Source organism: Periplaneta americana, chromosome 13 (assembly GCF_040183065.1).
Source record: "Periplaneta americana isolate PAMFEO1 chromosome 13, P.americana_PAMFEO1_priV1, whole genome shotgun sequence".
Lineage (NCBI taxonomy): Eukaryota > Metazoa > Arthropoda > Insecta > Blattodea > Blattidae > Periplaneta > Periplaneta americana.
The window spans coordinates 117,674,372-117,687,397 of NC_091129.1; the positions used below are offsets into that span (position 1 = coordinate 117,674,372).

At 36.2% G+C, this 13,026-nt stretch overlaps 1 protein-coding gene across 1 annotated transcript in view; it reads right to left on the bottom strand.

The window, feature by feature from the left end:
• Nucleotides 1–956: 956 nt before the first annotated feature.
• The window catches only part of LOC138711652 (procollagen C-endopeptidase enhancer 1-like), a 1,452,145-nt gene continuing 1,440,075 nt past the window's right edge, over nucleotides 957–13,026 (bottom strand). The window contains exon 8 of the mRNA XM_069842784.1: nucleotides 957–1,054. Within this exon, the coding sequence (XP_069698885.1) occupies nucleotides 957–1,054 (98 nt within the window). The remainder of the gene's footprint in view (nucleotides 1,055–13,026) is intronic.

Below are 13,026 nucleotides of genomic sequence, written 5' to 3' on the forward strand. Positions count from 1 at the left end.
ATAGACTGGTAACTAAGACTTTCGTGGTTGGAATCCTGGGCTGACGCAATTTTTGTCATTTCGCGCTTACGTCCTTCTCCGGTAAAAATGAAATCAGCAGAAGCATTCCTCGTTGCCTGACTTAAGTAAGGTAGGTGTCCCTGATATGGCCATGCTAAGGTTTGAGAATTTTTCTAGCCGCCGTTTTGAAAAAAAAAATGTAAACCACTTTTTTCTTACTCGTTCTCAGTATAATGGACTTTCTTAAAACAATTTCCTTTCCCCATAAAAGTGCTTTAATTGTCCAAAAAGCCCCACATTCCAAAAGTCTACCAAGTGGCCATATCAGGAACATGTGCACATGATATGGTCACCCTTGTTCCATGTTCTACAAATCGTAATTGTTTTCAGTTTGATTACAACGCCAATCAACAGAACATTAAAAACTGAATGGAGTACGATGGTTTTCATGAAACAAGTCTTTGAAAAACATGCATAAAACAAAGGAGACTTACCAGAGAAAAATAAGAAGAGGTCACATGAAAACCGCAAAACAGGCAACTGACGCCATATTGCTCAATCTGACTGGATGGAAAACGATCAAGTAACATACCAGGATGCCCTTTCACTGGATGCTGCTGCAATTTAGCGGATTGTTTGTTTAACTAACTCACAATAGGGGGGTGGCCATATCAAGAACATGGCCATAACAGGAGCACCTACCTTACTATATATAAACTTATCTGTTCTCTCAAGACTGCTCTACTGAGCCTAGTAATGGTAATGAAGACCGGCGTCTTAAAACCATACGATGTTAAAACTATGTTAAGAAGTACATGAACTGCTGTAATATATGAAACTGTATGATACATAAAACATGATTGTGGAAGAGCTTCGTGATGCGTGAGGTTGCGGGAGGCCCTGTTGCATTGCATAATATGATCAATGCCGCACTGAACTGAAAACAAATCTAGCTGTCAGTAAATAAATGGTCTGTACTCACTTGTGGCGCTGACGGCGGGCCCATTGTCCGGGGGGAACTTGTTGTGGGGAGAGTTGTTGACTCGTTCAGGTTCTGAAACAGCAAGGAAACAGCATTGTTCAGGAAATAGGGACAACCGTGAGCCATGAAGAGAAAATCATTACTGTAATATGGCCAGTGAAGAGCATCAAGCCCTGGAGTTGTGTGAGTAGCAAACAGGATCAAATGTACACCATTAAGTGGGGATACTGATTTGAGTACTGAAAAATTGATGAAATTCTACAATGTTTTCTCAGCAATGAGTAATTCTGTAACCTTGAAATCTCATGTCCCCAAACAAAGCTTCATCAGTATTCAGAATTTTAAATAGGTTAAATGTTGTCAATGTGGAATCTCATACAAATTTCAAAGCTACTGCGCAAGTTTTTGTTCTCAATGCTGCTCATTACCAGAAGAAAAGTTATTAATGCTAGACAATAAATAAAGCTACAATCTGTGGATGCTGTGGGCTAAAGCAAGGAGATGCACTATCACCTTTACTTCTTAACTTTGCTCTAGAGCAGAGGTCTCCAAAAAGCGTATAGTCATTCGTGCTCTCGATGCTGCCCGCCGAACACAGTGTGCTGTAAGGCTAGAGAAGGGGGAGAGACTCGTACCTCAACAGATGGGAGCGGTCAGTGAGGGATTACGGCAACGATCGGCTTATGTTTACAAATAATAACATCAAAAGAATAAGAAATATCATACGTTTGTATATTATTTTAACATACTGTGAAGCTTCTACTTTTGATTGAGGAATATTCAATAATGCAATAATTCATTTCGCATTATATCTAGAAAACATTCTGTAAAGGGCGTCATTGATTTTCGAATATTCCAAGTTAGAACATAGCTAGCAAGAAGTTTTTTTTGTTTAAGACTGAGGATACGTGTGTGATTTGGGTTTGTATTTTCTTGTTTCAAATTTATCAAAATATTTGTACGTATTTCACCTAAAATGAAACGAAAAACTATAAGTATATCATGCGAAACTGAGTGTAAACGTATCGTAATATGCTGATTAATATGTATAACCAACAGTTACTGTATACAGACGTCCAAAATAAATTATTTTCACATGTCCAACATGCCTGTAATTGTATGATATTCTTTGCGAAGACTCGAGCAGTGTCGTCGCATGTTGAATTTTAACACCCTTCAAGAATTTTCGAACAAATTAAACTTTTCATATTCTCTCCACTAACACGAAAGTATATTTCACCTCCCTTTCATCCTTGATTGTACTACTTCCATGATTAGAAGGCATTGTGAAACGCTGGAACACTCCGACCAACACAATGATAATGGCAGTCCGCCACTGCTCTTCGTTTGCGCATAAACATTGAGTACAGTACAAATGGGGATGGGTGAGGCGGAGCGCGCTCCTTGCGTACTGGCTTCGGTTCATTTCAGGGGCTTACTCGCGAGTACGCTTTTGGAGATGTCTGCTCTAGAGTATGTCACTAGGAAAGTCCAGGATAACAGAGAGGGTTTGGAATTGAACGGGTTACGTCAGCTGCTTGTCTATGCGGATGACGTGAATATGTTAGGAGAAAATCCACAAACGATTAGGGAAAAGAAGGGAATTTTACTGGAAGCAAGTAAAGAGATAGGTTTGGAAGTAAATTCCGAAGAGACTAAATATATGATTGTGTCTCGTGACCAGAATATTGTACGAAATGGAAATATAAAAATTGGAATTTTATCCTTTGAAGAAGTGGAAAAATTGAAATACCTGCTAGCAACAGTAACAAACATAAATGACACTCGGGAGAAATTAAACATAGAATAAATATGGGAAATGCCTGTTATTATTCGGTTGAGAATATTTTATCATCCAGTCTGCTGTCAACAAATCTGAAAGTTAGAATTTATAAAATAGTTACAATACCGGTTATTCTTTATGGTTGTGAAACTTGCACTCTAATTTCGAGAGAGGAACATAGGTTAAGAATGTTTGAGTATAAGGTGCTTAGGAAAATATTTGGGGCTAAGAGGTATGAAGTTACAGGAGAATGGAGAAAGTTACACAACACAGAACTGCACGCATTGTATTCTTCACCTGACATAATTAGGAACGTTAAATCCAGACGTTTGAGATGGGCAGGGCATGTAGCACGTATGGGCGAATGCAGAAATGCATATAGAGTGTTAGTTGGGATGTCGGAGGGAAAAAGACCTTTGGGGAGGCCGAGGCGTAGATGGGAAGATGATATTAAAATGGATTTGAGGGAGGTGGGATATGATGGTAGAGACTTGATTAAATGTTGCTCAGAATAGGGACCGATGGCGGACTTATGTGAGAGCACAATGAACCTCCGGGTTCCTTCAAAGCCAGTAAGGAAGTAAGTAGGTACAATATGTGGATGTTTTGAAATTGGCTAAAATCTGCAAAACCGGATTATTTTATGAAAAACTGTATTATTATTTTTATTAAACTTTAGGCCTACTTTCTAACAAAGTTAGAAAAGTTTCAAATCTTCCGTGATTTTGCATGACTTTCATTTATATAGGATGTCTCAAAAACAGACCGACAAATCAATTATGGTAGTAGAATTTTTTAATAAAAATCCCAGACCTATCCGGGATTCGAACCCGGCCGCCTGCGTGAAAGGCCGGTGGTCTGACCACTCAGCCACCGGAGTGGTAACCACAATATTAATACAATCTAAGCTTTAACCTACATAAAATCAGCGAAAGCGAAACCTGAGTCCTCATAATAAAGTTCTAATTTCACGCATCACGAAGAAATGCGCTGGTTCTGATAATCAGAGAACAATGCACGTGCACAAACAGAGCTTGATAAGGATGCTGTAGCTAATTTGATACATCGGCTTCATTAAATCAGAGAGGCACTTTGCATGCCCGGACGTGCTCCTAGAACGTCACGAACTAAGCAACACGCTCAACATCTTGCTGATAACGAAAACTACTCTCGAATACCGCAATGGGAAGAGCATCAGACTGGCCAACCTTAAAATAATGACTCTGAAGGAACATGAAATGTATCAAATTAAATTTTCGTGTTCACTGGAGCATAAATGTCTGTCCATGCTTGAAGTTTACATAGTTTCTCCAATTTTATGATGCTTTCATCAATATTCTTGTGTTTATTCAAAAAATCCCAGATAATATTTTCCTTGACTCAGTAATGCATAGCAATGAAAATTGTATTTAGAGATTGATCGGTTTGATTATAAAGTTATACACGAGACCTAACATAAAAGTTAGCTCAGTATCAGGAGATCTGTCCTAATGGTAATTTTATCTAAAACTGCGGGAGCTTTCTTCTATTGCGTTCAGAAAACAATGATGTAAAATATGAAATAATAATCGTGGTTTGTTAAAAGAATGTTAAAAAGACTAAGTGTGTGTTTTTTGCTCTGCAAAATCGGAAAGTCCGACGAGAGTGCAAAGCGTGTTTTATTGTAGCTATGTTATGCGCAATATTCCAGAATATTTTGATAGCAAAAATGTCAAAAAAAAGGCAAATTTTCAAGAAACATGCATGTGTACGCAAGATAAACTCACATAGAAGAAGCGATTGTTTCTGAAGCAATAAGGAGGAGTCGTATTTTTCGGTTGCTGCGATATTTTACTACTTAATTAACTTATTATTCACAGAACATGAATTATACCAGTAATCGAAAAGTATTGGGAATAAATTAGAATAAGGAACAAAAAAAAGTTTCCTTCCCAGCCAGGATTCGAACCACGAAAATCTTAGTTACCAGTCTATCGTGCTCTGGAGTGAACAAGGCTCTGAAATCAGCTACAAGGGTCGGTCCGGTTTTTTATGCCACTACTGTACTTCGACTTAAACAATGTCAATATTTTGTTTTTCATATTCAGAGGATGCGGGCTACACTTTACAAACTTCTTTATTATTAATAATAAGCCCCTCTGCTACCACAGCAACTCGAAACCGTTCTTTGTTTGCTAAGAGTGAGGGAATATTCTGAAGCAAAGTTTTACTAATTCCTCGATGAAACATTCTGTTTGCCGTAAAACAAAGGCCGCCTTGTCGCCATAGAGATAGGGGCAATGATGCTTGTCCTGCATTTATATGTGTGGGCATGAACTTTCTTATCTTTTTTGACACACGCGCTTGTTTTTTATAGGGTTGCGCGTCCGACGTTCATACCCTGATATTTATGACTGGTATAATCTTCCACCTGTAATCTGTGTAGCCGTCCGTACGGGATGGAAAGTTCGTGCTGTTGTCTTCGTCATTACAGAAGGCCAGCAAATTTATGATCTCTAGCAGAGGTTTTCGTGAAGGTAGCATAATTTATATTTGTTGGAGAGAGAATGGAAGTTTTGTTTGGTTTAGATCATTTATTATTTGTTTCGAAATGTAATGTTACCAATGGTTAAAAGATCTTTTCTTTCCAAACGAGTCTGTTATCTTACTACAAACTATGTATCTACTACTTAATTTAAATTAATACTTCATTCTTGAATGCAATCTCGTATGATCCTGGGATTAGGATTCAAAAGATGATGCAAGTAACATCGAAACTAGTGAATTAGGTAAAAAAAAACATACCATGATTTAGGGTCGATTTCATCATCCATGCTTAAATTTAATTCTTCATTAAATCTTTAAGTAAGAAAGCCAAAATTTCAATTCACAACACATTTAAGGACAGATTAACCAACTGCCGCTCTCGCTTGCTGTGTTCGTTGCATTTGTCTTTCGAGTATTGTATAGGCTATATTTGTATAGTTTTTTCCGATGAATTGTATATGCTTTAAATTGAATAGTAATCCGTATAGCTATATTGATAAATTGTTTGTGTTTGTAATTTGTAGTAGTTTGCATGATATGTATTATCAATTTTTGTATATCACAACTGGTTGAATTGTTTATGCCTTAAATTTAATTAACTTAGCTTACTTGTATTGTTTTATACATATAGCTCAACTTATGAATGATCACTCGCGTTTGTGAATTTAATAATCTGATTGATTATGTATTGTATACTTTTAGTAAAGCCATCAATGTAGCTCAGTCGGCAGACTCGCTGGGCTGCTGATCCGGAGCTGCGTTCGGGCTTGAGTTGGATCCCCCTTTGGTCTTTGGTTCCTTCCGAGGTTTTCCACAGCCGTGGGACTGAAGCAGGATGGTCTATGGCGAGTCCTCGGCATCAACCCCTTTCATTTGATTACTCCCCTTTGATTTGATTACCTGGTTGGGATTTTCCGAGGTTTTCCCCAACCAAAAGGCAAATGCCGGATAATATTTTGGCGAATCCTCGGACCTCACCTTATCTCACTACATCTCGCCAAAATATTGTAAAAAATTGCAAAAAATTGTAAAAATTTTAGAAAATTACTAAATTGTAAAACTGTAAAAATTTGTAAAAATTTTAACTGCAATATTGTAAAATTTTGACTTGTTCCACATCTTAATGCTTCATTGCTCATGTAAGATCTATGGAATAAAATAAATGAAATGAAAAAAATGAAAATGAGTCTCGGCTCGTCATTCTCGTGCGCTTCGAGTCTCGCTCATTCGAAATAGCATTTGGTAGGTGTGGAAAGATTTCGTAACTTTGAATAACATACATCATTGAAATAAATAGCATTATAAATGTTTAAATGAGACAAAAAGACAAAACAGAAAGTATATTTATCAAAATGCTCTGGTTCTATTATATATTATCTATGGTTATATAAATAGAAAAAAAAAACAATTCTCAAAAATAAATTTGCATTTCTAAGAAACATAAAAAATAACGTTAATATCTTTTTACTTGAGATTGCACACTTGATTTCAAACGTAAGAAAAGAAAAATTCCTAGCCTTTTAATAAGGGCCTAGTAAATAAATAAATACTGGGGAACGAATTATGATGTCCACACCTGTGGAGTAACAGTTAGCATGTCTGGCCGCGAAACCAGGTGGCCCGGGTTCGATTCCCGGTCGGGGCAAGTTCCCTGGTTGAGGTTTTTTCCGGGGTTTTCCCTCAACCCATTACGAGCAAATGCTAGGTAACTTTCGGTGCTGGACCCCGGACTCATTTCACTGGCATCATCACCTTCATCTCATTCAGACGCTAAATAACCTAAGCTGTTGATAAAGCGTCGTAAAATAACCTACTAAAAAAAAAAAGAATTATGATACACTGAAAGGTAGAGATGATGTTTCAAATAGGCTGCTTGATTGTTTATACATATCATAAGAGTTGCCAAAGTAGATAAAAATTCAGTCAGGTATAAACAACAGTGGCGATTCAAGGCTGATTGACGTTCGGGACTTCGGGAGTGAACAATCTCGACGTCTCGAAACACTCACAAGCAGTCTTTACGTCAACGACGAGACGTATACAACATTGTCGTGCGGGTTTTCGGCTTTGCGGGCGCTGTTAGTCTTGCTTTCTCGATCGTTGTTCATCTCTAGTTGTAATTCATTCTTTTAATTGATGGCGTATCCTTTTTGAGTACAGGTACTGTTTGTTTTAGTATGTTTATATCACATATGATGGAGTTTCCTTTCCTAAATCAGTAAATTATTTTCCATTTTAGAAACACTTGGAGTAATAGCTATTATACGGAAGTAGTTATTATACTCAAATGTTACTGCATAGTTGTCGCATTTATTTCGAACACATTTTTATGAATTTCAAAAAATGTAGCTGTTAACCATTCAACTGGTATAGATTTAAAATGTCAGAATATATTATATAAATTTAGCAGTCTACATTTGGCTTCCAATGGTGGCTATTTTAGTAATGTAATGTTTACGCCGCCTACTCCTGGGGCCTCTACATTATGCGTTTTGCTAATGAATCCATTAATTTTTCAATTTCTGAAATATCAACGTTGTATTCAACGTAGAGGGTAATTTCTGTTAGCAATATGTATTAAATTCGAAATATTGTTATAACATATTTTCACATTGGTCTATGTTTATACAGGGTCCGACAGTAGGTTCTGATTAGATTGGTAGAGATGTAAAATAAAATGAGAGTAGCGAAAATGAAATGTTGTCAAGGCAACATGAACTTCGAAACATGCAATTTTGTTAATAAATGGGTGCTTGGCCATTTAACTTAAGCATTTTTGTGGTATCAGTATATTATATTGAAAGTAGAGCTGTGCATACTACAACGTTCAGCCTGCCTGACCTGCTTGGACTGGTGAACAGGCAAGAGCGTATTTAACCCAACAGTAGAAGCAAGTTTATGTCACAGTCTACTATATACAGTCAAGAAGCTTAATACTTACTAAATATGCAAACATAGACAGTTGAAATACGCATCCATAGATAGTTGCTCACCACCAGGATCGCTACTATCGCCTCATCACAGACTCTTTCCCTAGCAGACGATAAAATGTATTGTACTTCCGATATCGTGTTCTTTTGAAAAAATTAACACCTTCCTTCCACTATTGAAATATGAAATACATAAGGTTTATATATTATTTTCATAAAATATTATATTCTATAAACTCACCTTCCTGGATCTTTCTGAAGAAGGATAACTCTAACCTATTTTTCTTACAATTTATAGTACTACAAACGTCTTGTCCCATATTATTATTCAAATTATTTTATTTTAGCCTTTACAGTTATTACAACCGATAACGAACATTTCACAGTTTACACAACTTTTCACAACAGAGCGAAATACGGCACAGTCAATGCTTTTTCGATCTAGGCCGTAATGTTTGTTCGGGGTTTCTATTTCAGTGTATGGAGCTCAGTAAAATATTATATTATAACTTTATTGCTTATCATTGCTAAGCTTTATTTAGTGTAATTTGTCCATAAGTTCCGTTTACTTCTTGTTGCATAATATGTTGCAGAAATAATTACAAAACTGTGTTATTTTAATGTGAAGAGAATTTTACATGTTAACATAATCTGTTCGCGTCAACATTTCAAGTTTAGAATGGAAGCTATTTTTAAGTTCAATAAAAACGAATTTATATTGTGATTTTAATTTAGCACATCTACCTTCCTTAATTGTAGACAGAAAATTTACCGTACCACTCCTATGAAATTAGTGTACGTACGATTGTGTTACTTCCTATCTTAGGTAGTAGATAAATACAATAATTCAGTACTCAATTGTAGTATTAAAATACAAATAGAATGTGATGGGTGTCATACATGACATTATGTTTAATTATAATGTATAATTGCGAATATAGGAATCTAAGTTAAATATAGTAAACATAACGTATAATATCCATACGACATAACATACATATGTAGTGACAGGGCACTGGACACCACTAAAATTAGACAGAAAGGGGCAACTGGTACAGTAAACATAACCTATAATTTCAACATATCTAAATATTCGTGTAGTGCAACTGAAAATTATTGAATCGTGCATAAATGAATGCACAAGAATTTCGCAATATTTAATCGAAATAAAGGCAGGTATTACACATACGAACAACGTAATTTTCACACCAAAAATAATATTACACCTTAACTCGCAAAGAATTATGTCTGAAGTGTCTCCTAATCATTGTTTTAAATTTTATTAATGCAATTACACTACATTTTAGAGAAATATATGTTCCTCTTTATGCATGCCAATTAATTTATATGCTTGAAACGCCGCCCTTCGTGATCGGGTTAAGGGAGTCACATGGCCAACCTTACGACCTGTATTAGATCACGATGGCAGTGACACAGTCTATTGTTCCTAGTACTCACAGCGCTCCAAGCGGCTAGCAACTATCGCGAGAAATGCAACTCGTTGGCAAAAAAACCATCCCAAGCTTCGTGACTGTATATAGTAGACTGTGGTTTATGTGTTGTGTTTGAGTCGGGTTCCACGTGAGTTTGCTCCTAGGATGGCAGGCTCTTATCGTGCCTCTTCTGTTTTGTTTTACGTGTAGTTAGCTTTCACAATCAGTACTGGATTCAATAAATATAAAAGTTGTGTCTAAGAAAACTATTAACTTTTTATTTTAATGTTAATTTCTAAGTTTATTTCTCGTAAAATTTCAATTATTGAAATAGACCTAAATAAATGCTGTTTTTAAGGACAAAAAAATATATCCAATAGGGCCTGTCCCAATTTTAAGAATCCTTCCCCTTCTACAGTAGAAAATTGTCTCAAGTCTTTCGCGCACATTAAATTTTCCACTCACCTTTACACTAAAAAATGCTTATCAGTTTCCAAAATATTTGACCCATCTTGAACATTTCTCTCCACTTCTGTTTAGAATCATGCATACTTCTACTCCGAATTATCTGTTATCGCGCTTTCAATTTCTTACAACTCTTCGAAACCGACATCAAGCACTTCTTTCTATCCCTCATCATAGAACGTCTTTATACTCATCTTCCTATACTGTAGAAATACTCGCCTCTGGAATTCGTTACCTAATGACGTCAGGGACTGCCGGACTTTATATCAAAATTCAAAATTAAATTAGAAAATTTTGTGTTAATGTTTTTAGGTATTGCTAGAAGTATTGATTTGTGTTTTTTTTTCTTTTTCTTTTTTAATCTAGATTAAAATTGCAAGTTTCTTGTTTATGTTAGTTAATTAGTTAGAATACAATTAATTATAATACTTAGTCACTCATTTAAAGTTTGTGTGACTGCAACCTGTGTATATTTTTGTGTGGCTTTACTTTGCTTATAGCGTTCTCTCTCTCTCTATCTCTCTCTCTCTATTTCTTGTGTAGCTCTATTTTGTATATAGTGTATTTTTCTGTTTGTTTCTCTTATTGTATTTGTATTCCTGGTGTTGTGGAAGAGAAGGCCTCATGGCCTTAACTACACCAGAATGAATAAATAAATAAATAAATAAATAAATAAATAAATAAATAAATAAATACATAAATAAATACATACATGCATAAATAAATAAATCAATAAATAAATACATATATGACGCAACATGCTTGAAGTACCTGTTTTCACTTTTAAAATTTTCCCACACATATTGCAATTCGCAGCAACCACTGGTTTTAGTGTTTCTTTTTCATTTACACAATAGAATTTTTTCCAGACTTCAGATCCATTCCTATTTCCATTAACCAGAACATAGTCTCCGCACCTTAACTTGTCTTGCACTTGTTGAGAATCAACAGCGCATAGTTAAACTACACACAAGCTTCGTAACAACCCATTGGGCTCGCTTGGGTTATACTACGCTTGGTATGAGAAGGAGCGGGTAATGCCAGGCAAGCTTGAGCTCGGCCTGTTCTTTACATGATCCTTATAGAAATGGCATGGGTGTGAGAGAAAGGAGAGAATAACAGGAGGAATGTATGGCGTAATTTTAAGATGCGTTTAATTGATATCTAGAGGCAAGAGATTGAGCTCCAATGTTAGGAAAAGTCCTCACTACATTTACAATCAGATCTCATGCTTAACTGGGGGAGGTGTGACTACATAAATTCTTGTAACAAAGACAGCAGAGCAGGTTTAGCGTGGCTAAGATTGGGGGCATGGAAGGGTAATAAAATTGTCAACAAAGAAGGGGAGCGTCTTTGTCCGCTTTGCAAAGAAAAGGATTCCTATAAGCATATTTTATTACTGTGTGTCGAATTGGAACAGGTGCGGAGAAAATATTTACCGCCCTCGATGCTAAGTCAGAGTGGGAGTTCGCTTGCATGTCTTTACCTCATGGGGAATAGAGAATGGGAACAAAAGACTGGATTGTTCCTCTTGGAGGCGAGGAAGATTAGAGCTGCAGCTGTCGAAGTTTGCGACGCGAACTGAGTAAGGGATAATAGTATCCACCCAACTGTACACTTTATGTCTTTTAGGTTAGGATATATTATACTGTATAACGTGTTTTATTGTGTCATTTCCATTTTTAATATGTGTGTTCTTTTAGAGAGTATTTGGATGTAATTATAGGTGGGGGGAGAACCTACAAAGGAGGACTTGTTTGGGTACAAAGCACGTACGGTCAGAAGACCCGTGCATTGGATTTTAGACAAAATTATGATAATATAAAATTTGTATGTATAATATTAGTCAATAAATCCATCTATCTATCTACATGATCAAGAGCGGAATGTTAGACGTATTCTGAATGACACGGGATAGGCAGGCTTGAAAGGGAAAGCGCACAGCTCTAATTGAAAATAAGTCCGTTGTTCAAACACAACGTCGATTTCGCCGTGAGTTCAACGTTCAGAGGCACCGTAGGATTCCTTCGAGGAACACAGTAGTGAGTTGGTTTAACATGTTTAATGTCAGAGGCACTTTACAACCTTCTTTTCATGGTAGTGGGCGTTATGTTCGTACTCCAGAAAATATCCAAAGAAGTCCGTCAAGATCTGCAGTGCGCATATCTGACAGGACAGTTCGTCGGATATTGCACAAGACACATACTGCCAGCGATTGTTGAGAAATTTCTTCCCAGGACGCATAATTTCTCTATTTGGAGACATCAATTGGCCAGATCGATCCCCAGACCTAACAGCTCCTGATTTATTTCTGTGGGGACACCTCAAAGCAAGAGTGTTTCAAACCAGACCACACCCTATCCAGAATCTGAAGAACAGGATATAGGCCGTAGTGCAATAAATCAACAAAACCCCAGGTTTATTGCAAAGTGTCATGAACAATTTTCGTGAAAGATTACAACATGTCATAAGATACCAAGGGGATCACTTGAAATGTGTAATTTAAAAAAAAAATTGAAGACATTCCAATAAATTGCATCATTCAAGCTATATACTGTGTTATTTTTTAATTTTTGAACCTTATAGTCTCTTTACAACACCATTTTTATAATAGATATTTGTAAAAGTTTTGTTTTTTGTTTTTGTTTTTTTTTTTTTTTTGGAAACACACTATTTTTGGACTACGTTAAAGCGTTTGATAACGTATTAAGAGGAAAACTCTGGACAATAATGACTGAAAAAGGATACCGTACCCAAAACATTTGATAGATATGATTAAAATAATGTATAAAGATACAGCAATTGTTATAGACAATGGTAATTCCACTAATTTTAAAATATAAAAAATAAACTTAGGAGTAAGACAAGGCTGTCCTCTTTCGCCGACTTTATTTAATATATACCTGG